We start from the raw sequence: 25,039 nt of genomic DNA on the forward strand, positions 1-25,039 counted from the left end.
AATCATCCGTGTTGTAGCATATGCCACAGTTTCCTTCCGTTTAAGGCTGAATAATATTGCATTGTATGTATAGACCACATTTTGTTTATCCATTCATCTGTTGATGGATACCTGGGTTGTTTTCCCCTTTTGGCTATTGTGTATGATGCTACAATGAACACTGGTGTGTACCAGACATTTTTAAAGCTTTTTTTTAACTTTTATTTTAGGTTTAGGAGTACAGGTGCAGGATTGTTATTCAGCTAAACTACATGTCACAGGGGTTTGGTGTACAGATTATTTAGTCGCCCAGATAATAAGCACAGTACCCAACAGGTATTTTTTTTTCTGATCCTCTCCCTCCTCCTACCTTCCACCCTCAAGTAGGTCCATGTCTGTCATTTCCCTCTTTGTGTCTATGTGTTCTCGTTGTTTAGCTCACACTTTTAAGTGAGAACATATGGTATTTGGTTTTCTGTTCCTGCATTAGTTTGCTTAGGATAATGGTCTCCAGATCCATCCATGTTGCGGCAAAGGACATAATCTCATTCTTTTTTATGGCTGTGTAGTATTCCATTGTCTATGTGTACCACATTTCCATTATCCCATCTACCATTGATGGGCATTTAGGTTGATGCCATGTCTTTGCTATTGTGAATAGTGCTGCAGTAAATATTTGCATGCATGTGTTTTTATGGTAGGATGAACTATTTTACTTTAGGTATATACGCTTTTTAAGCTTTTGAAGGAGCACTCCTTTTATTCCTTAACAAAACAGGAATTTGGGAAGAATTTCATCTAGGTAATCAATGCTCTTTACAAGAAACCTGAAACACCTGCAAAAGTAAAAAAATCACAGATCAAGGAATTTCTGACTTATTACAGCATGGATCAACCTTAAGGACATTATACTAAGTGAAATAAGCCAGTCGCAAAAAGATAAATACTGTGTGATTCCACTTATATAAAGTACCTAGAGTAGTCAAATTCACAGACAGAAAGTGGAATGGTGGTTTGCAGAGACTGGGAGGAAGTGGGGATGGGGAGTTAATGTTTAATAGATACATTGTTTCAGTTTTGCAAGATGAAAAAAGTCTGGAGATGGATAGTAGTGATGGTTTTACCGTATGGATGTACAATCGGCCCTCCATATCCATGGGTTCTGCATCTGTGGATTCAACCAACTGTGGATCAAAAATATTCAGGAAGTCTGGGTGCAATGGCTCGTGCCTGTAATCTGAGCACTTTGGGAGGCTGAGGTGGGCGGATCATTCGAGGTCAGGAATTCAAGGCCAGCCTGGCCAACTTGGTGAAACCCTTGTCTCTACTAAAAATACAAAAAATTAGCTGGGCCTGGTGGTGCACACCTGTAATCCCAGATATTCAGGAGGCTGAGGCAGGAGAATCGCTTGAACCCAGGGGGCGGAGGTTGCAGCGAGACAAGATTGTGCCACTGCACTCCAGGCTGGGTGACAGAGTGAGACTTTGTCTCAAAAAAAAATTTTTTTTCAGGAAAAGACTAGACTCAGTGGCTCACACCTATAATCCCAGCGTTTTCAGAGGTCTAGGCAGGAGAATCCCTTGAGGTCAGGAATTTAAGACCAGCCTGGGCTGGTTTTAACAAAAAAATTAGCTGGCCATGGTGGTGCACTCCTGTAGTCCCAGCTACTGGAGAGGTTGAGGCAGGAGAATCACTTGAACCCAGGAGGCGGAGGCTGCAGTGAGCCACCATCATGCCACTGCACTCCAGCCTGGGCAACAGAGCAAGACTCCATCTCAAAATAATAATAATAATAATAATAATAATAATAATAATAATAATAATAATAATAATAAAATGTATACACTCTATTTTTCTATTTTTCTCCATTAAGTGATTTATTTATTTATTTATTTATTTATTTATTTATTTATTTATTGAGACAGAGTCTCGCTCTGTCGCCCAGGCTGGAGTGCAGTGGCACGATCTCGGCTCACTGCAAGCTCTGCCTCCTGGGTTCATGCCATTCTTCTGCCTCAGCCTCGCCAGTAGCTGGGACTACAGGCACCTGCCACTGCACCTGGCTCATTTTTTTGTATTTTTGGTAGAGACAGGGTTTCACTGTGTTAGCCAGGATGGTCTCGATCTCCTGACCTCGTGATCCTCCCGCCTCGGCCTCCCAAAGTGCTAGGATTACAGGCATGAGCCACCGCGCCCGGCCTGAAATGTTTTAAAATATACATTTCTTTGACTTGTTATTTGTACTTAGAATAACTTATCCTAAGGAAAGATGTGTGTGGAGAGATTTACCAGTAGGTATGTTTATTAAGGCAAAGTTTATAATAGAAGAAAACCAGAAACAAACTACAGTAAAGACTCCACAATAAGAGTCATAGAAAATAAAATGGCACATCCATACATGGGTGTAAAGGTGTTTCATGTTTACACCGGTGTTCCAATACTTCAAGATTCAAGTTGCTGCCATTTTAAAGTCATGCTCAAGGGTTCTCAATATCTACATTACCAACAGACCAAAGATTAAGCAAAATGAAAAACAGTCTTTAATGTTAAAAATGCCTGTAATCCCAGCTACTTGGGAGGCCAAGGCAAGAGAATCTCTTGAACCCAGGAGGCGGAGGTTGCAGTGAGCTGAGATCGCACCACTGCACTCCAGCCTGGGTGACAAGAGCGAAACTCCATCTCAAAAAAAAAAAAAAAAAAGGGCCGGGCGCGGTGGCTCACGCCTGTAATCCCAGCACTTTGGGAGGCCGAGGCGGGTGGATCACGAGGTCAGGAGATCGAGACCATCTTGGCTAACATGGTGAAACCCCCTCTCTACTAAAAATACAAAAAATTAGCCGGGCGCGGTGGCGGGCGCCTGTAATCCCAGCTACTCAGGAGGCTGAGGCAGGAGAATGGCATGAACCTGGGAGGTGGAGCTTGCAGTGAGCCAAGATAGCGCCACTGCAGTCCAGCCTGGGCGAAAGAGCGAGACTCCGTCTCAAAAAAAAAAAAAAAAAAGGAAGGCAATGTTTCTACACAAGGGATATACTAGTCCCATTAGAGATAATCTGGGAACTCTACTCAATGAGCAAGATGAATAAAAGGCAAAGAATTATCACCTTTGCAAATGAAAGAGTAACAGGAAGCTGGGATATGATTTTACTAGAAACTCTTTTAAAATGGAAAACTCTTTACAAATGGAAACCTCCAATTCCAAATGCTTAATACCATATTTATAATATTTTTACCTTTATATTTATTAAAGTCCTACCTGCCATCATTTACATTTTCTCAATTTTCTGAAGTAGTCTTTAAACACACACACACACACACACACACACACACACGCAATGTGTTTTCCCATAATCTAAGATAAATTCATTTTATCCAAGAACTTGGGACTTGATTATGATTCTCTTTAGAGGACAGTCAAGTCCTGACAGTCTATACTGTGGAGCCAGGAGATGCCTCTCATTAAGCAGGGGAAGACACCGGGGCCAGGAGGGTATCACCTACTCACAGGACCTCGCGAGTTCGTGCCCGTGTAAGGACACGCCGCCCTGTTCACCAATTTGCGCTGCCTCCTCTTGGGCGACCGCTTCTTAGCAAAAGCCCCAGAGCGTCGGTGACATTCCCGGAGCCGGGCGGGATATTCGAGAGGGGACCCGCCCCTTCCCTCTGGCCACGCCCCCGGTCGGGGTTGGCGCGGTTTCCGTGGGGACTCACACTGCGCTAAGGTTTCTCTCCCGTCATTCCCATCAGCCCATGATATGATGATACCTCCTGAACACTGAGCGTGAGGAGCCGATGCTGGTGAGCTGGAGCTAGGTCCCAGGGAGGCGGCCAGGAAAAGGAGAGGCAGAATACCACATTAAAGGAGCGCAAGTCAAATACCCGGGCGCCAAAAACTGGAAGGATTTACGTTTGGACTTCAATGCTTAGGGAAGTGGGTGGGAGGTGAGTAGGGCAGAGAGGGCAGAGCCAGGAACAGGGAGAAAACCACGGAACTAGGTGGGACTCAGTAGAAGCTGGACTGATACACCACGGACCTGGGTGGGACTCGGTAGAAGCTGAACTGAACTTCACTATTCAGGGATGAATCGGGCGCTCTGGATAAGTGGCAACCCTCTTTACCCAACCCAGGCACTGGAGGTATGTGAAGAGAGGTCTGGACTCTCCTGTCAGGAACACTGTCAGGGGGACAAGGCCATGCCATGTGGGGAAACTAGTGGCTCTATTTCCCAACACTTTTATTTTACTCAAACTATCCATACATTCAGTTTAAGGGGGCAAGTATTTCAACACATTTGCCGCTAAAAAGAAACCCATGTTGTTTACTACAAAGAAACTGTCTCAAGTGTTCCCCATTTACACCTTCCAGAGTAGTCTTTTTAATGCTGGAGCTCACTCTTGTTTTTGACCTCCTTATCTCTCTTGACCTGCCAATAGTGATAGCTGTGGGCTTTCAGGATCAAATGATATCTACCGATTCCCACTAAGGAAGAGGTGAGACTAACCCTCTCACAACGACCGCAAGAAATGCTGCAAGGACCACTTTCATTCGTACTCCCACACCACATCCTTCCAAAACAATTTGTATCAGCTTTGGTTAGGTCAATATTCAGAGTTGACCATAGTGTGACTGTAGAGTTTCTATTCAGAGTAGAGCTGAATTCTACCCTGAGTTCTGACTGTATAGCTAAATGATGATTATATTACAGGAAAAGGGGTAAGTAAACCTTTTCTGTAAATGGCCAGATAGTACGTGAGCCTTGTTACAAGTACTCAGCTCTGCCGTTGCACTGGGAGAGCAGCCATGGTAGTAGTATCTCTATAAAACTTTACGGACACTGAAATATAAATTTTGAATAACTTTCTTGTGTCACAAAATGTTACTATTCTTTCGATTTTTTTCAACCATTAAAAAACGTAAAAACTATTCTTAGCTCAGGGAAGTCAAAAAACGACCATAGTTGGACTAATCACAGTTTGTCAACATCTGGCATAAACTATTAGCAGGCAGTTGCCTAAAATCTCTTTATCGCGTCAAATTACTGTGAAGAGTTGTAGGCAAAAAGGTATATTTTATTATGTAAAGGTGATTATATTCAAAGATAAAGTTATTTTGAACTTAAAATCTAGTATTTTCAGACCAAACTATTCAAACACAACTAGAATTCACTAAGGAAAAGTTACAGTGAACATTGAAGAAAAAAAATTAACACTTTACTTTTTTTTGTTTGTTTAACACTACTCTTAATAGTTACTGAAAATTTTGGTATAACCAACCAACACACACACACACACGACCCCCTCACACCACCCCGATTTATGTTAGTAAGACATGGCAGGGGGAGGGATAGCATTAGGAGAAATAACTAATGTAAATGACGAGTTGATGGGTGCAGCAAACCAACACGGCACATGTATACCTATGTAACAAACCTGCACGTTGTGCATGGGTACCCTAGAACTTAAAGTAAAATAAAAAAAATTTAAAAAGACATGGCATAAGAGGATCACTTGAGCACGGGAGGTCTTGCTCAATCATCCAGGCTGGATTGCAGTGGCTCGAACATGGCTCACTGCAGCCTGGACCTCCTGGGCTCAAGCAATCCTCCCACCTCAGCCGCCTAAGTAGCTGGGACTACAGACACACACCACCACATCAAATTTTTTTTTTTTTTTGATAGAGAAAGGGTTTCACTATGTTTCCCAGGCTGGTCTTGAACTCCAGGGCTCAAGCGATCCGCTGGCCTCAGTTTCCCAAACTGTTGGGATTATAGGTGTGAGCCACCCCATTGGGACCAAAGAGACTTTCACACAAATTGTTGCTATGGTCTGAATGTTTTATGTTCCCCAAAATTCATATGTTGACACCCTAACCCCTATGGTAGATGGTATTAGGAGGTGAGCCTTTGGGAGGTGATTAGGTCAAGAGGGTAAAGCCCTCATGAATGGTATTCATACCCTTATAAAACAGGCTCCAGAGAGGTGTTTTGCCCTCTCTACCATGTGAGAACACAGCTAGAAGGCGCCGTCCATGAGCCAGAAAGAAGACCCTCACCAGACACTGAATCTCCCTTGATCTCGGACTTCCCAGCATTCAGAACAGTGATACATAAATTTCTGTTGGTTATATGATACTCAATTTATGTTACTCTGTGATAGCAGCCTGAACAGACAAAGACAGTTGGTTCCTTGGGAAACTGGATGCCTGGGAAAAGATTATATAGTTGAACCTTCAACAACAGGTTTGAACTGCATGGGTCCACTTATATGCAGATTTTTTTCAACCAAATGAGGATCGAAAATACAATATTCAGGCTGGGTGTGGTGGCTCACACCTGTAATCCCAGCACTTTGGGAGGCCTAGGCTGGTGGATTGCCTGAGGTCAAGAGTTTGAGACCAGCCTGGCCAACATGGTAAAACCTGTCTCTACTAAAAATACAAAAAGTAGGCAGGTGTGGTCGCACATGTCTGTAATCCCAGCTGCTCAGGAGGCTGAGGCAGGAGAATCACTTGAACCTGGGAGGCGGAAGTTGCAGTGAGCCGAGACTGGGCCACCGCACTCCAGCCCAGGCGACAGAGCCAGACTCCATCTCAAAAAAATAAAAAAATAATAAAAATAAAATACAAAAATTAGCCAGGCATGGTGGCGCATGCCTGTAATCGCAGTTACTTGGGAGGCTGAGGCATGTGAATCGCTTGAACCTGGGAGGCAGAGGCTGAAGTGAGCTGAGATTGTGTCACTGCACTCCAGCCTGGGTGATGGGGTGAGACTTTGTCTCAAATAATAATAATAAGTTAATAAAATAAAATAAAATATACTATTCAGGGGAAACCTGAGCATAGAGAGGGCTTTTTGTACATGCAGGTTTTGCAGGGCTGACTGTGAGACGTGAGTATGCATGGGTTTTTATATACTCTGGGGGTCCTGGACCCAATCCCTGGCATTTACCAAGGGACAACTGTATATATAAAAGTGACATGGCATAAAATAAGTTATAATATCTCTTCTTTGTTACTATAGGTTCTGGTGTAAAGTAGTTCCTGGGACTAAGCTGTCACTCAACTTATGCCACTCAACTGAGTTTTGCTGCCTTTTTATTAATGTGACAAAAAGTGTGTGTGTGCGTGTGTGTGCGCATATTTATGACAGGAACATGACCATTTGAATAAATTTACCCAATTGTGTCTTCATTTAAACTGTCTGAAACTAATGAATGAATGTCATGTTCCTTTTCTCTTCTTTCCTCCTCACATTGAGACTTATCTTTCTATTTCCAATAATTTCCCCTTCTCCCCTTCTTCCCTTCACTCTTTTCTAGTCATTTCCCTTCTTACTTTGTCTCCTGCCTGGAAGGATGTTAGACTCTTCTTTAACAACTCCATTTGCCCTTCCATAGAGATCACAAGTCCTTGCTTTCTTCACTCACTTCTTTTGTTCTTTTCTCCTCTTCCAAAATTACAATAAGATGAGAACAATTAACTATGTTCTCATCGTTCTCATTCTTTTTTTTTTTTTTTTGAGACGGAGTCTCACTCTGTCACCCAGGCTGGAGTGCAGTGGCGCAATCTCAGCTCACTGTAAGCTCCGCCTCCCGGGTTCACGCCATTCTCCTGCCTCAGCCTCTCCGAGTAGCTGGGACTACAGGGGCCCGCCACCACGCCCGGCTAATTTTTTGCATTTTTAGTAGAGACGGGGTTTCACCGTGGTCTCGATCTCCTGACCTCGTGATCCGTCAGCCTCGGCCTCCCAAAGTGCTGGGATTACAAGCGTGAGCCACCGCGCCCGGCCTCATCTTTCTCATTCTTGACCCTCGGTTGTGGCATTAGTGAAATGACAGGGCAGTTCTGGAAATTTTAGGTAAAGGTAGCACATCCATTTAAATCTTACTCAGTCTTTTCTAGGTCTCCCTGTTTCTTTATCCATATGATTAACCCCACCTAGCCAGATCCTTTGGGTCACTGTCTTTTATTACTTTATTCATAGAGTTATTTTTCTACCACCCTTTCTTTGTTATTATCTCTCTGCTAGGAATACTCCCTTAGTTTCAGGTTGAAACCAGGCTCTTTAGGCAGTGTGGCTAAGAACTTCAGACTAACCTGGGTTGAAACCAGTTCTGACACTTACTGTGTAACCAGACAAATCTTTAACTCCTATGACTCACTATTATCTTACCTTTAAAATGGCAACTATAGTGGTCTCTCTTCCACAAGGTTGTTTTAAGGGGTAAATGAGATAATGTTTTGGGGCTAATGATTTTCATTTTTTTGAGACAGTCTGGCTCTGTTGCCCAGGCTGGAGTGCAGTGGCGCAATCTCGGCTCACTGCAACCTCCACCTCTCGGGTTCACGCCATTCTCCTGCCTCAGCCTCCCGAGTAGCTGGGGCTACAGGTGCCTACCTCCACGCCTGGCTAATTTTTTGTATTTTTAGTAGAAACGGGGTTTCACCATGTTAGCCAAGATGGTCTCCATCTCCTGACCTCGTGATCCACCCGCCTCGGCCTCCCAAGGTGCTGGGATTACAGGCGTGAGCCACCGCGCCCGGCCGGGGCTAATGATTTTCTTACGGGATGACTGCCTAAGCCCTTTCCATCTCCATCAGCTTATTATCCTCTTAGATCTGTCATTCCCTCCATCTCTCAAATCCTCTGTACCTTTGTCCTCTGTCATCCCCCTCCTGAGTTCCTAAACTTCCTTCTGTTGTGAGATCACCAGTTCCCACATGCAGCCCTTCATGTTTAGGCCATCAATTATTTATCTCCTTGGAAGATGTTAACATAGAATAGCTCAAATATAATTCAACTACATTAAAATACCTCTGACCCAACACAATACTACTGCATCAAAAGCATCTCTCAGGAATGAGTTTATTTTATCTAAATAAAAGTAAAAAGCATGTTAGAATAGGCATGTTGGTAGCATCTTGGATCACTGGAGCATACCCAGCAAGAGCTAAAGAGGAAATAACACAAAGGAATACCGTTCAGTGATGCTTTACACAAAGCAGTCATAACAAATCTGGAGAACTGTATTTCATCCTTGCCTTGGCTTCAGCCAACCAGATAGCAGTTTTACTATCCCTATCATTACTAGCTTTAATCAATAAATCAACTATTTATAACAACACCATACATTTGTATGGCATTTGATAATTGACAAAGTAATTTCATATACATTTTCTTGTGTAATTCTTATAACCTCCTTATCGGATAAATTTTATCATCACAGTTACAGATGAGAAAATTGAGGTTCAGGGATTGTGACTTGACTTTGTAAGGAAATAGTGAAATCAGGATTCAAACCCAACCTCTCGAGTGTAGACCAAACTCAAGAAGATAAGATTTGTCTTTGGCTTTTGTTTTTTGTTTGTTTGTTTTTTAGATGGAGTCTCACTCTGTCGCCAGGCTGGAGTACAGTGGCACTATCTTGGCCACTGCGAGGTTGCAGTGGCGCCCAGGCTGGAGTGCAGTGGCGCAATCTTGGCACACTGCAAGCTCCGCCTCCCGGGTTCATGCCATTCTCCTGCCTCAGCCTCTCCGAGTAGCTGGGACTACAGGCGCCCGCCACCACGCCCGGCTAATTTTTTTTTGTATTTTTAGTAGAGACGGGGTTTCACCATGGTCTCGATCTTCTGACCTCGTGATCCGCCAGCCTCGGCCTCCGAAAGTGCTGGGATTACAAGTGTGAGCCACCGCGCCCGGCTCTTTTTCTTTGCTTTTCTTTATTTTTTTGGAGACAGTTTTTTTCTTGTAGCCCAGGCTGGAGGGCAGTGGCACGATCTTGGCTCACTGCAAACTCCACCTCCTGGGTTCAAGCAATTTTCCTGCCTCAGCCTCCTGAGTAGCTGGGATTACAGGCACCTGCCATCACGCCCAGCTAATTTTTGTATTTTTAGTAGACATGGGGTTTCACTGTGTTGTCCAGGCTGGTCTCAAACTCCTGACCTCAGGTGATCCACTCACCTTGGCCTCCCAAAGTGCTGGGATTACAGGCATGAGCCACCGCCCCTGACCTATTTCTGAACATTCTAGTCTATTTCATTTATCTAGGAATGAAAGAAGAAAAAGAGAGTGGGGTAGCACAAGAGAACTACAGGAGTGAAGGCATAGAGACAGGAAGGGAAAAGGTAACTTTTAGGGCAATTTTTATCAAAATGTGGGACAACACCTATTGTGGGTTATAGTATCACTTTAATAACTACGACCAGTATTTTGGCTTAAATGCATAAACATATTGCAATTGAATAGAAAATATGACATATTGGAAGTATTGTTTCAGAAAATATAAGTTTCAGTATATATATACATATTCTATATATACTCATTTAATTTTGTATAGGTGTACCGTGATAAGATGTATTTACTGTGGTTGTTGGGCAAAAAAGGCTGGAAAAACAGTATTTTAGCATCCAGGAGGTAGTTCATTTGAGCAGAAACATTGTTTAGGCAGGAAAGTTCAACAAATCAAGGTGGACCACAGCATTTGGAAAGCCTCCTCTACTTTTCACATTGTTTGATGATTTTCTTCCCTTTGTTAAAAATATACTTTAAAATTATTTGTTTTGTAAACAATTTAAAATACAAATGAAGGTAAAGTAGCTCTTGACCACCTTCTTCCTCCAATCCGAATCCTGGCCCTCAGAGTTACTACTTTGTCCTTTCCCCTTTCAGACTTATTCCTTCACATTTAAATGCCTATGTGTGCGAATATATAGTTTGCGGCAACTTGGCTTTCTTTCTCTCACTTAATTTATCTTGATCTTTTCACGCAGATTTATCTTGCTCAAGAGCTGCACAGTATTTCAAAATGCGGATGTACCATAGTATAGCTTGTCTTTCCTCTATCGATGACTGACTAGGTTTCCAATTTTTTGTTATTTCCCCCCGTGCCCCCCAATAAAGCTGGATCCCGAGCTTTTTTGTACACATGTGCAAGTGCCCACGGGGTAGAATCCTAAAAATAGAAGACGTGTGAGTACTTTCTTTTTCATTTTGTAGGCTCTGGGGAACTACTGCAGGGAGGTTGGGATACAAAACACCCTCAGGCCAACAACCGGCCAGCTAGGATACGTTCTTGCTTTGGCCCCTGACAAGTTTTCTTCCTTTCGTAATGGACGCTGACTTTGTTTTTTTTACCTCGTAGACGCAACAGTTCCCAGCACCAAACCCAGATATACAACTATTCAGCTACCAAGCGCTACGCCTAATCAGAGGGAAAAAAAAATCTCCAGCCCTTTCACGTCGTGACGCTTGCTTCCGGGAAGCGGGCCGGAAGCCGCTCCTCGATTCTGCGTCAAACCCGACTTCAGGGGCCGTCGTAAAAGTGTCGTCCCTGTCTCTCCGACCGGCCACAGGTTTCCGCTTGCCTCTGGCCGGGGGTCGGCAACTGCGGGCGTCAGTTTCCCTCAAAATGGCGGACGAGGAGGCTGGAGGTACGGAGAGGATGGAAATCAGCGTGGAGTTACCCCAGACCCCTCAGCGTCTGACATCTGTAAGTCCCTATAGGCAAGTCTTTTTGTCCTCCCCCCAGTCCCTCCCTACTGCGCTTAGGAGGATGTGGGGCTTCACCCCTTATGGCGGCTCTGGGGAGGGGGCGTTATCTGGATTGATCTGGAAGGAAGCCACCGAATAAAAAGTTAGTCGCAACCCACATTTCTGCCAGCCAAGTCTACGGAATATAATGACTTTGTTATGTATTATTCTTGATGATCTCAAGCATGCATGTCTCTATTCTGAAGTAGAAAGAACCAGTGATGTTATTAGACGGTTTGATGTGGGGGCTGAGGCGGGGTTGGAGCGAGAGCCATTTTCGTATAGAAGCAGTACTAACCCTTTACTCTTGATGATGGGAACGTAGCACCTGGTATTGTATTGCATAGCCTGCTGGCCGGGACCTGATATTGGTAGGGAGTGCTGCCACTGTCAAGTCATGTCTAGATGTGAGGTGTAGTAATTGTCCTTGCGTATAGCATTTTGGGAACCCCAGGCCTAACCCTCAGTGGAGAAACCCATCATCTGTCGCTACTTTTTAAAGGTGAAGAAAGGACTCCCAAATATTTTAAGCCAGAGCAATACCATTAATTAATGTCGGAATCTATACTTTGCTCTTGCATTTTGAAAGAATGGGAAGGCAGAGATAGTGAACAAATTTGAGTCACTAGCTACAGGGAGAAAGCTGCCGAGGAAGATAAGAATAGGGAGCAATGTTAGGGAATGTTCTGGATGCCCAGGGCATCTCATGTGGAGATATGTAGAAAATATTCAAATATCTGTCACTGCATAATGTTTTATTAGTTTGTCTTTCTAAATAGCAGCATTTAGAGATTTGGAATATACACATTTTTTCTGAAGTTTCTTTGGCTTGTAGTTTAATAAAAGCATTATTTTATTTCATTTATTTTTTGAGACAGAGTTTTGCTCTTGTTGCCCAGGCTGAAGTGCGGTGGCACAATCTCGGCTCACTGCAACCTCCGCCTCCCGAGTTCAGGAATTCTCCTGCCTCAGTCTCTTGAGTAGCTGGGATTACAGGCGCCTGCCACCATGCCTGGCTAATTTTTTTTTTATTTTTATTTTTGGTAGAGACGGGGTTTCACCATGTTGGCCAGGCTGATCTCGAACTCCTGACCTCAGGTGACCAACCTGCCTCGGCATCCCAAAGTGCTGGGATTACAGATTAAAAGCATTCTTGAAGGTTTTTTTTTTTTTTTTTTTTTTTTTTTTTTTAACCCTGCATACAATTGAGCATTGTTTTACCCAAGAACAGAGGGAGCTACAGAGGGAGCTACGGAATGAGTCAACTCCAGGGACTGGAATGAGTCAACTCCAGGGACTGAAGAGACTGTCTAGGAGGTAGGAACCAGGTAGGGAGGGAGTTGGGAAAAGGGTTTGACCACTGACTATGTCAGTGCTTGCCTTTTTCCTCCACCCCAAATAGCAGTTCAAATTCACTTCACTACTGGTCATGAAGGAGGAAGCATCTTATTTGAGATGATAAGGAATGAGGAGGTAGGACAAATTTAAAAGCAACTGAAACATTTTAATGGTAGTTTGTGAGTTTTGCTTGTTACAAGGAGTGGGGAAATTGTGCTGTGGTCAGAAGAATTGTTAGAGTTTTATATCTGAAGACTAATATTTAAAGCTTTGATACATTAATTTTTTCCAGATAATGCAATAAAACCCCATCATTCTGGACGTCACTAATTTGGAATTGGAGATAATGATACAGGAATTGAGCTAGAATTTATGTGGCAACTCTTTACCTCAGGAAATATTATTAGATTTCGTTGGGCAGGGCTTTGGGTTTTGCAAAGTAGTAGGTAGATTCTGTAATATGGCCTCAAGAACTCACAGTCTGGTGACACAGGTAATATAAGGGCCCAGATAATTTTAATTCAAGGTAGAGTAATGTCAGTAGATGAAGACCTGTGACTGTTAAGCTTTATAACACCTTTTTTGGCTTTGATCTCTGTATCTACTGAAGACCCTACAGATCATTCTACCTTTCTCTCTTTCTCTTTTTCTCTTTTTAAAGCTACTACTGTTGTTAATTTTATTCTAGCCATGGTGTGACACTGGCTTCCAAGTTTACTACTTTGCTGTTAAGCAATATAAGCTCAGTTGTTCCCCCTACTCCTTATTGTTTATCTTTAGACAAAGATAAATAGTATGGGACATTTATAGAGGTTTAAGCAATTGTACAATTTCCGTTAGAGTCTAATCCCTGGTTATAGTCTCTGATTTCCTTAAACTTCCTTCTTAGTCTGCAGATCCTTTTTCATTCATATTGCTATTAGTAAGCATGAAGGCTGTAGTATTCCTAACATTATCTCACATGTAATTCAAATAAAATAATACGTATGAATTAGTGGACATTGATAAAAGCCATTGCTTAAGAATTACCAGGGGAACTGATACTGTAGGTCTGAGGTGAGGTCCAAGAATCTGCATTTTCACAAGCATGTCCTGCTGATTCTGTAATAGTGGTGTATGGGCCACACTTTGAGTAACACTTAGCTAGGTATTTGGAAGTTATCAGTAAATTTACAGTTGAGGTTGTGGGAATAGATAACATCTTTTTTGTTTTGGGACAGGGTTTCGCTTTGTCACCCAGGCTGGAGTGCAGTGGCACAAACATAACTCACTGCAGCCTCAAACTCTTGGGCTCAGGTGATCCTCCCACCTCAACCTCCTGAGTAGCTGGGAATGTAGGCATGTGCCACCATGCCGAGTTAATTTTTTGCATATTTTGTAGAGACAGGGTTTTATTTAATTTATTTAAGACAGAGTCCTACTCCATCACCCAGGCTGGAGTACAGTGGCGCCATCTCGGCTCACTATAACCTCCACCTCCCAGGTTCAAGCAATTCTTGTGCCTCAGCTTCCCAAGTAGCTGGAATTACAGGTGTGTGCCACCACACCCGGCTGATTTTTGTATTTTTAGTAGAGACGGGGTTTTGCCATATGGCCAGGCTGGTCTCGAACTCCTGACCTGAAGTGATCCATCTGCCTTGGCCTCCCAAAGTGGTGGGATTACAGGCGTGAGCCACTACGCCCAGCCCAGATAAGATCTTTGAGGAGGAAAATGTGTGCATATATAGACACACACACAGAGGAAAAGAGAGAGTGAGACAGAGACGATGAGAGAAAGAGAACAGGAATGATTGAAACGGGTAGAAAATGGAAGAACGAGGTAAGAACGTGGAAACAGAATAGGCAAGCAGGTAGGAGGTGAGAGTAGTGCGATGGCATGGGATATTGTTTTGAGGAGAGGGTGGTTTATTGGGTCCATGGTAATGAGGACTGAGAAAAATTGGGAATCAAGAGGGTTGTGAGGTAGTCTGCCAGAACTTCTGCCTTCTGTCTTCCTCAACTAGATTTTCTTCCTTAAGTCAATTTCAGAAGATACCTCTTGGCATGATACTCAGCTCTTTTCTGTTGCCTGTTTATAACCTCTACCTAGGGGATTTCACCCAGTTCTGTGACTTTAAATACCATCTGTATGTATTCAGTTCCCAAATTTATATCTCTGTGTCATCTCACTTCTGAACTCCAGAATCATAAATCCAACTGCCTACTTGACATCTTCACTTGGATATCTGGTGTTTCAAACAGTGGGAGCAATTAAGAAGTTGCTGCTGTAACCCAAGCCGTAGTTGATGGTAGCTTGCACTGGAAAGGTTATCCTTGGAGATAGAGTGAAGAGGATGAATGTGAGAAAGATTTTAGAAGTGTGGAAGAAGCAAAAAGACTTGCTGATAGATTAGGCATGAGGCAAAAGGGAAGGAATAGATGACATCTGCATCCTCAGTTTTTGGTTTAAGCATTCATGGCGGTGGTTGTGTTGTTTCCAGCGGTATGATCTTGGCTCATTGCAACCTCCGTGTCCCAAGTTCAAGTGATTCTCCTGCCTCAGCCTCCCGAGTAGCTGGAATTACAGGCATGCACCACCATGCCTGGCTTTTTTTTTTTTTTTTTTTTTGAGCCAAGGTCTCTGTCACCCAGGCTGGAGTGCAGTGGTGAGATCTTGGCTCACTGAAACCTCGCCTCCTGGGTTCAAGCGATTCTCTTGCCTCAGCCTTCCAAGTAGCTGAGATTACAGGTGCCTGCCACCACGCCTGGTTAATTTTTGTGTTTTTAGTAAAGAGAGGGGTTTCACCATGTTGGCCAGGCTGGTCTTGAACTCCTGACCTCAGGCAATCCGCCCACCTCAGCCTCCCAAATTGCTGGGATTATAGGCGTGAGCCACCGTGCCCAGCCAGTTTTTTTGTATTTTTAGTAGAGGTGGGGTTTCACCATATTGGCCAGACTGGTCTCGAACTCCTGACCTCAAGTGATCCACCCACCTCGGCTTCCCCAGTTGCTGGGATTACAGATGTGAGCCATCGCGCCTGGCCTTGGTTGTGTCATATATTGAGAGGAAAGACAAGATTTTAGGAGAGGAAAGGAGAAAGGCAGATCAAGAGTTTTGTTATCCCTGTCTCAGTAGATGACACCTCCATCATAGCTCTTGAACACAAATAATTCTGTCTCCACCCATGTAGTCCAAGTCACTCTGTTGTCTTGGCTACTGCAGTGACTTCTTAACTGGTCTCTTTGCTTCCACTGTTGCCCTCTTCCTGTCAATTCTGCACAGAACAACCAGAGTAATCTTTTAAAGATTAAATGAGATCATGGCAGTCTCCTACCTAAATCCTCAGTGGCTTTCTCTTATACTTAGAATAAAGTCTAAACTCATTACAAGCCTTCAAGACTTTGCCTGGTCTAGCCCCTACGTCTCCACCTGATTTCCTATTACATTCTCCTCACTCATCCTGGCCTGTTAGTACAAGCCCAAGCTGTATTTTGCTTTAGGGTCTGTGCTGTTTGCTTTTCTTAGAGTGTTCTTCTTCTGCTTTTTCTTAACACACACCCTGTCTAAAAGATGGGTTCCTCTTATTCTCTGTCGAAGCAACTTGTTTATTTCTCACATTTCAATTATTACAATCTGTAATTACTGTGTTGTCTTTATTTACTTAGCGAAATGTCTGTTTCTTCCTCCAGAGGGAGAGGTAAGTTCCATGAAGGGAAGGATCATGTGTGACTTGTTCATTGATGAATCTTTTTTTTTTTTGAGACGGAGTCTCGCTCTGTCGCCAGGCTGGAGTGCGTGGTGCGATCTCGGCTTACTACAACCTCCGCCTCCCGGATTCAAGCGATTCTCCTGCCTCAGCCTCCTGAGTAGTTGGGACTACAGGGGCATGCCACCACGCCCAGCTAATTTTTGTATTTTTGGTAGAGACTGGGTTTCACCGTGTTGGCCAGGGTGGTCTCAGTCTCTTGACCTCATGATCCACCTGCCTCAGCCTCCCAAAGTGCTGGGATTACAGGTATGAGCCACCGTGCCTGGCCACATTGATGTATCTTGATATGTGATTGACACAGAAGACACTTAAATATTTTTAAATGAATGAATAACTGAGGATCAACATTAATGATTTATTGTAGTAAGATTAGTAGTGATTGGTGGATGGAGGTTGTGGATGGAAAAAAGAGGGAATGAGCTGGCATGTTAGGGTAGTGGCTAACCTTGGAGTCCAGGCTGAACAGGGAGGTAATAAAAGCCAAAACAGGAAATCTGGAGGGAATTGGTGGGATTGAGGTGTTAAAGGGCATGAGGTTGACATAAGTAGCAGGACTGAACTTTGTGGTCAGAAAGGGGCATTTTAGAATTTGAGGACATGGGGGCACATCAAGTTTTTGTGATGGTAGAGCCAGGTTAAAGGCACCTCTTGGCCTGGTGTGGTGGCTCACGCCTGTAATCCCAGCACTTTGGGAGGCTGAGGTCGGTGGATTATGAGGTCAGGAGATCGAGATCATCCTGGCTAACATGGTGAAACCCCTTCTCGACTAAAAATACAAAAAATTAGCCGGGCATGATGGCGGGCACCTGTAGTCCCAGCTACTCAGGAGGCTGAGGCAGGAGAATGGCGTGAACCTGGGAGGCGGAGCTTGCAGTGAGCTGAGATCACACCACTGCACTCCAGTCTGGGCGACAGAGTGAGACTCCGTCTAAAAAAAAAAAAAAAAAAGAGGCACCTCTTATGTGTTGCTATAGCACCCTTTCCATACTCCTGTTTTATGTAGCGGGTCTCAGGCTGTACTCTACGTTATCTGTTTACTTTGTGTCTTTCCTTCTAGACAGTGAAGTTCTTGAAGGCCTGAACTGTTTCTTGTTCACAGCTGTATCTCTAGTTTCTAGCACATTGCTTCAAAGTTTTTATTGAATGCATGAATGAATGAATGAATGAGAAGACACTGAGGCAGGAGGTAGAGGTAGTAGAAGCTGAGAATGTTAAGAGATATTAACATTGTTGAGATACAATTTACATACAATAAAATGTACCCATTTAAGGCGTTTCTTGGATAAATTTTAACAAATGTGTATACTTGTGTGACTACCACCGAATCAGGTTATAGAATATTTCTGTTATTTCCCAAACTTGTCTCCTGCTCAAATGAGAGGATTTTTAAAAAATTTAATATTGTTATGCTTATGCAATAATCATTATGGAAATCAAAGAAAAATGTACCCATAATCTCATATCTATCGGGGAACTTTTTTTTGTTTGTTTTTTTGGAGACATCACCCAGGCTGGAGTGCAGTGGCACAATCTTGGCTCGCTGAAACCTCAGCCTCCTGGGTTCAAGCAATTCTCTTGCCTCAGCCTCCCGAGTAGCTGGGATTACAGGTGTGCACCACCATGCCCAGCTAATTTTTGTATTTTTAGTAGAGACGGGATTTTGCCATGTTGACCGGGCTGGTCTCAAACTCCTGACCTCAGGTGATCCACCCGCCTCAGCCTCCCAAAGTGCTGGGATTACAGGTATGAGCCACCATGCCTGGGCTATAGGGGATCTTTAAAATATAATGTAATCTCTTGACCTCAAAATAGAAGTGAGGAGTTATATGTGATTTTAATTGGAGATGATTTTCCTTAGAAATTTGAATCTATATTGTTTTAGGCCAGAGGACAGTTTTGTGTAGTAAGGACACACTCTGAGTGGGAAAACTGATGAAAACGTAGGTCTTTTGAGTCCTAACTGAAGTACTTTGTCACCAGATCTTAGCAAGACCTAATGGCTTTTGTTTTTTCACCATCTCATAATTTCTATTTTGGGGAGTTAGGGAAATTTTGATTTTTTAATGCCAGATTCTATAGAATTAGATGTGAAATTGAGTTCTAAAACCCTAAGTCAAAATGACTGATTCAGCCCCACTAACTAAGAGTCTAGGGAAGGAACAGTAACTTAGTGTAGATGTGCTAGTGCTGGAAACTGACTTCTTATAATACCAAACATTATCCTGCAAATGAAAAGGTTTTTGTCCTCAGTACTGCACAAAGAGTGTGTCTGGATAGATACTTTTATAAATCAGTGATACAGATGAATCAGTGAAATACAGGTATACCTTATTTTATTGAGCTTCATTATTGTGCTTTGTAGATAATCAGTTCTTTACAAATTGAAAGTCTATGGCAACCCTGTCTCAAGGAAGCCTTTCAGTGCCGTTTTTTCAACATTGTGTGCTCACTTCGTGTCATTATGTCACATTTTGGTAATTCTCACAGTATTTCAAACTTTTTCATTATTATATCTGTTATGATGATCTGTGATCAGTGACCTTTGATGTTACTATTGCAATTGTTTTGGGGTGCCATGAACCACATCCATAAAAGACAGCAAACGTAATAAAAAAATATGTTTGTTCTGACTGCCCCACTGACCAGCTACTTGCCCATCTCTCTCCGTCTCCTTGGGCATCCCTATACCCTAAGATGGGACAATACTAAAATTAAGCCAGTTAACCCTACAATGGCCTCTAAGTATTCTAGTGAAAAGGAAAGTTCAACATTTCTCAGTTTAAATCAAAAGCTAGAAATGATGAAGCTTAGTGAGGAAGGCTGTTGAAAGCTGACATAGGCCAAGAGTTATGCCTCTTGTGCCAAGCAGTGAGCCAAGTTGTGAATGCAAGGGAAAAGTTCTTGAAGGAAATTAAAAGTACTGCTCTAGTGAACAGACAAATAATAAGAAAGTGAAACAGCCTTACTGATGATGTGGAAAAAGTTTTAGTGCTCTGGATAGAAGATTGAACCAGCCACAATATTCCCTTAAGGCAAAGCCTAATCGAAGAGCAATGCCCTCACTCTCTTCAGTTCTCCAAAGGCTGAGAGAAGTGAGGAAGCTGCAGAACAAAAGTTGGAAGCTGGCAGAGGTTGGTTCATGAGGTTTAAGGAAAGAAGCCATCTCCACAACATAAAAGTGCAGCGTGAAGCAGTAAGTACTGATTGATGGAGAAGCTGCAGCAAGTTATCCAGATCTAGCTAAGATAATTGATGAAGGTGGCTACACTAAACAGATTTTCCATGTAAGTGAAACAGCCTTCTGTTGGAAGAAGATACCGTCTAGAGCTTTCATAGCTAGAGAGAAGTCAATCCCTGGCTTCAAAGGACAGGCTGACTCTCTTGCTAGCAGCTAATGCAGCTGGTAATTTTAAGTTGAAGCCAATTTCCATTTACCATTCAGAAAATCCAAGAATCCTTAAGAATTATGCTACTCTGCGTATGTTGAATAAATGGAACTAGAAAGCCTGGATGACAGCACATCTGTTATAAAATGATTTACTGAATATTTTAAGTCCACTGTAGAGAACTGCAGAGAAAAAAAGATTCTTTTCAAAATATTACTGCTCATTGACAATACATTTGGTCACCCAAAAGCTCTGATGGAGATAGACAAGGAGATAAATGTTATTTTCATGCCTGCTAACACAACATCCATTCTGTAGCCCATGGATCAAGGAATAATTGCAACTTTCAACTCTTACTATTTAAGAAACACATTTCATAAAACTATAGCTTTCATAAATTATGATTCCTCTGATAGATGTGGGCAAAGTCGATTGAAACACGTTTGGAAAGGATTCAGCATTCTAGATGCCCTTAGGAACATTCATGGTTTGTGGGAGGAGGTCAAAATATCAACATGAACAGGAGTTTGGAAGAAGTTGATTCCAGCCCTCATGGATGACTTTGAGGGGTTCAAGACTTTAGTAGAGGAAGTAACTGCAGATGTGGTAGAAATAACAAAAGAACTAGAATTAGAAGTGGAGGTTGAAGTTATGACTGAATTGCTGCAAACCCATGATAAAACTTAATGGATGAGGAATTGCTTCTTCTGGATGAGCAGAGAAAGTGGTTTCTTGAGATGAAATCTACTTTTGGTGAAGATGCTGTGAACATTGTTTAAATAAGAACAAAGGATTTAGAATATTCCATAAACATAGTTGATAAAGCAGCCGCAGAGTTGGCAAGGATTGACTCCAGTTTTGAAAGAAGTTCTGCCATTGGTAACGTGCTATCACATGCTACAGAGAAATCTTTCGTGAAAAGGTCAATCAATGTGGCAGACTTCATGGTTGTCTTATTTTAAGAAATTGCGTGGCTGGGCGCGGTGGCTCACGGCTGTAATCCCAGCACTTTGGGAGGCCGAGGTGGGCGGATTGCCTAAGGTCAGGAGTTTGAGACCAGCCTGACCAACATGGTGAAACCTCATCTCTACCAAAAATACAAAAATGAGCCAGGCGCCTGTAATCCCAGCTACTCAGGAGACTGAAGCAGGAGAATTTCTTCAACCCAGGAGGCGGAGATTGCAGTGAGCCCAGATTGTGACACTGCACTCCAGCCTGGGGGATAGAGTGAGACTCTGTCTCAGAAAAAAAAAAAAAAAAAAAAAAAAAAAGAAATTGCCATAGCCACCCCCACGTTTAGCAATCACCAACCTAATCAGTCAGCCATTAATATTGAGGGAAGACCCCCCTATCAGCAAAAAGATGACAACTTTCTAAAGACTCAGATGATCATTAGCATTTTTTAGCAGTATTTTAACATTAAGTACATTTTTAAAGACTTCATACTATTGCACTCTTTGTATAGTGTAGTATAAACATAACTTTCATATGCATTGGGAAACCAAAAAAATTTGTGCGACTCACTTTATGTTCACTCTATTGTGGTAGTCTTAAACTGAACCCGAAATGTCTGAGGTATGCCTGTATCTTGCCCATCCTTTCTTTGGATGCTGACTTTGAGGGTTACCTCGGAGTTCCCTTGCTGCCACTTTATCCATTTCTGTAAAGGTATTAAGCATATGCTGTGCTCTGTGAAATAATTTTCCTTAAGCTTTTAACCCCTTGCCTCAGATGACCTAACAAAATATTAAGACCTCTAATGCCAGGTGATTTACTATGACCGCCTATATGTTCTTTCAAGATATTTTCAGTTAATATGCCTCCTCTTGAATAAACCATAGTTGATGAGCTTAGTTTTTTTAAAGCATTTGGTACAGCCTTTTTTTTTTTTTAATGTTGCCACTCTAAGACTAATCTGAGTGCTTATGGAAATATGCTGTCATAAATAAACGTTACTGATAAGACTCCAGTAGAGTTAGTGCACTTTCCTAAGTGCCCACTTGCTGCCCAGGAATGACACAGACCCTGTCCAGAATGGAGTCTACTGTTACTCACTTGAATATAATTCTCTTTCTAATAGTACTTAATGCCACTCTTCAGAACAAAGTCTGTTTGACTTGTTTGGAGGAGTGAAGCTATAACTACTTAATGTCTTTATGGACTACCTTTTAAAATGCCTTTGAAGTTTTGGTATTTATGGGTAAGCTAGAAATGACTTTAGCCACTGGAGGGAAAGTCTGTTAATTTATCAATTTTTTAAAAATACACACATGTTCTGCCTTGTAATTTAAGAGAGGATTGTAGTTGGTTTGCAGATGTATATATTCCATACCGCAGAAAGAGAATATGAAATAGATACCTCAGAGTTTATGAAAGCAGATTTTACTTATCCAGATACGTCAAGGAAAGCCTAGAAAATTGGGGCATGACCTATGACAGAGACGAAAAAGAGAATACAACAAATAGGACAAAGAGAATTTGTCCCTTAGGAGGGACAAAATGTTTTCAAAAACCAAATTCTGACAGCATGCTTATACGTTATCTCAACAGGAAAGAAAAGAGAGTGGACTTGTTCGTCATGTGGCTCTATATTTGACTCTGGCTTATTTTATCAATGCCGTAAAGACATGGACGACTTATCATATTTACAGACAGCACAAGGCTGGTAGGGATAACAAGTAAAGAATAAATCCCATATAGGCTGAATATTGTGTCAAAACTAACTTAATTGTGATGAAAGTAAAGCCTTATATCTAGGTTCATTTGGTATAGGACTAGGTCTCTTACATGTGATTGATCTAAGGGTTTTAGTTGTCTGCACTTTCACCAAGTCATGTGATGTGGCAGCCAAAGAATGCTCTGCTTGCAGGAGCTAGGAAAAAGAGGATTTAAAATATATATAAAAAAGAAAATAAAAAAAAGAAATAGGAAAAAATTTAAAAAGAAAAAAGGAATGTGAGAATGTGATGTTTTTATTGTTTGTTTGTTTGTTTGCTTTTTTTTTGAGATGGAGTTTCACTCTGTCGTCCAGGCTGGAGTGTGGTGGTGCGATCTCAGCTCACTGCAACCTCTGCCTCCCAGGTTCAAGCGATTCTGCCTCAGCCTCCCGAGCTGGGACTACAGGCATGCACCACCACACCCGGCTAATTTTTTTGTATTTTTAGTAGAGATGGAGTTTCATCATGTTGGCCAGGCTGGTCTCGAACTCCTGACCTCAAGTAATCCGCCCGCCTCAGCCTCCCAAAGTGTTGGGATTACTGGCTGAGCCACCGCACCTTTTCAGAATGTGATCTTTTGAAGCAGTTTAGTGCTCAGGATAAGGAAGATAATAAATAGTCCTGATCCTCTTTATGGAAGCATGTTGTGCAGTTTCCTAAGGGTAATCAACTTGGAGAGTGGTCAGGATACCATGTCTTTAGGGCTGGCCAAATTTCTTTATTCTCTTTGTTTCAGTTTAGCCATGAAATGAAGAGACTAGAAATGAGAGACATAATAGTTATCTTCATTTATTTGAAAAGACTGATGAAAAAGCAGAGTGAATTATATTGGTTTATTTCAGTAACAGGATAAAAGTTACAGGAAGGTAGATTTTAGCTTAGTTATGAGCTTGCTTTTTTTTTTTTTTTTTTTTTGAGTCAGAGCCTCACTCTGTTCCCCAGGCTGAAGTGCAGTGGCATGATCAGGGCTTGCTGCAGCCTCAGCCTCCTGGGCTCAGGTGATCCTCCCACTCAGGTACCCAGCCTGAGTACCTGGGACTACAGGCTCATGCTACCATGCCCGGCTAATTTTTGTGTTTTTTTGTAGAGATGGAGTTTTACCATGTTGCCTACGCTGGTCTTGAACTTCTGGGCTCCAGTGATCTGCCCGCCTTGGCCTCCCAAAGGGCTAGGGTTATAGGCATGAGCCATTGTGCCTGGTTGCAGTAAACCTTTGAGTCTGTAGAATAATATTAGAAGAAAACATTGTATAATCAAAGATTTTTGGTACCTAGAGATGCTCTAATTATTACTAATCCATAGTGGCTGTGAAAAATGGTAGCACCTCCAGGTTTTGTTACTTTAAAAAGAAGAATTAGAAAAATAATTACAGGGTTCTGAAGGCTCTGTAGATGTCTAGCAGTTGTTTAAGGAAGGTCAAATTGTGGTTTAAACAAAATAATCTACTTAAGTAAGTTCCTTTTTCGGAATGATGTTCCCAAACAGGCGTCTAAGCCCTTGGGTCAGAGTTAAAAACATATCTGTAGTCTCCTTGGGGATGAGGGAAATGTTTGGAATGTTTGGGAATTTTAATGTTGAGAACTTGTTAAGAACTTGTTTTTTACAGAATAGTCAGTTAGGAAAGCTTTCCTTTAATTCCAAACAGTTATTTTTTTTCCCCTGGACTTGGTACTTAAAAATTCTTAATTTTATTCCTGTTGAAAATGGAGGAAAAATTTAAAAACAACCAACCAAAGGCAAAAAATCAAACCTATTTTAGTTGAAAAAGATTTTCCACAGTTTGGCAATAATGGAAAACATTTTTGTGAAGAGTGTAACTGAACTTTATTTCCTACAAAAATTCTAGGTTGGGCGCGGTGGCTCACGCCTGTAATCCTAGCACTTTGGGAGGCCGAGGCAGGCGGATCACAAGGTCAAGAGATTGAGACCACCCTGGCCAACATGGTGAAACCCCGTTTCCACTAAAAATACAAAAATTAGCTGGTTGGGGTGGCACATGCCCGTAGTCCCAGCTACTTGGGAGGCTGAGGCGGGAGAATCGCTTGAACCTAGGAGGCGGAGGTTGCAGTGAGCCGAGATTGTGCCACTGCATTCCAGCCTGGCGACAGAGCAAGACTCTGTCTTAAAAAAAAAAAAAAAAAAAGAATTCTATACACAAAGTTATAGAAAGCTTAATGTTATCAAAATTTGCTTTGTTTTCTCTGGCAAGAAATGTGTAGCATTTAGCAATTAACTGATAACTTTTATTGTGTACTTGTGCTAGGCCTATAGGATACAGGGATTTGAAGGGCAAAGTTCCTCTCTTCAGGGAGCTTACATTCTAATTGAAGAGGCTAGATGTACA

General features: G+C 42.3%; 1 protein-coding gene across 4 annotated transcripts in view; it reads left to right on the plus strand.

Annotated features, from left to right (window-relative positions):
* The first annotated feature begins 3,840 nt into the window (after window positions 1-3,840).
* The window catches only part of UBR1 (ubiquitin protein ligase E3 component n-recognin 1), a 161,079-nt gene continuing 139,880 nt past the window's right edge, over window positions 3,841-25,039 (plus strand). For 2 of the 4 annotated variants that reach the window (XM_032175696.2, XM_058427577.1), the window contains exons 1-2: window positions 3,844-3,919; window positions 11,117-11,464. In XM_032175696.2, the coding sequence (XP_032031587.1) occupies window positions 11,384-11,464 (81 nt within the window). In that variant the 5' untranslated portion in view covers window positions 3,844-3,919; window positions 11,117-11,383. Of the gene's footprint in view, window positions 3,920-11,116; window positions 11,465-22,591; window positions 22,644-25,039 lie in introns of those variants that run through there. The other 2 variants (XR_009209698.1, XM_058427578.1) reach the window with 2 other exon arrangements.

This window comes from Hylobates moloch, unplaced genomic scaffold, assembly GCF_009828535.3.
Source record: "Hylobates moloch isolate HMO894 unplaced genomic scaffold, HMol_V3 SCAFFOLD_14, whole genome shotgun sequence".
NCBI classification, from domain to species: Eukaryota; Metazoa; Chordata; class Mammalia; order Primates; family Hylobatidae; genus Hylobates; species Hylobates moloch.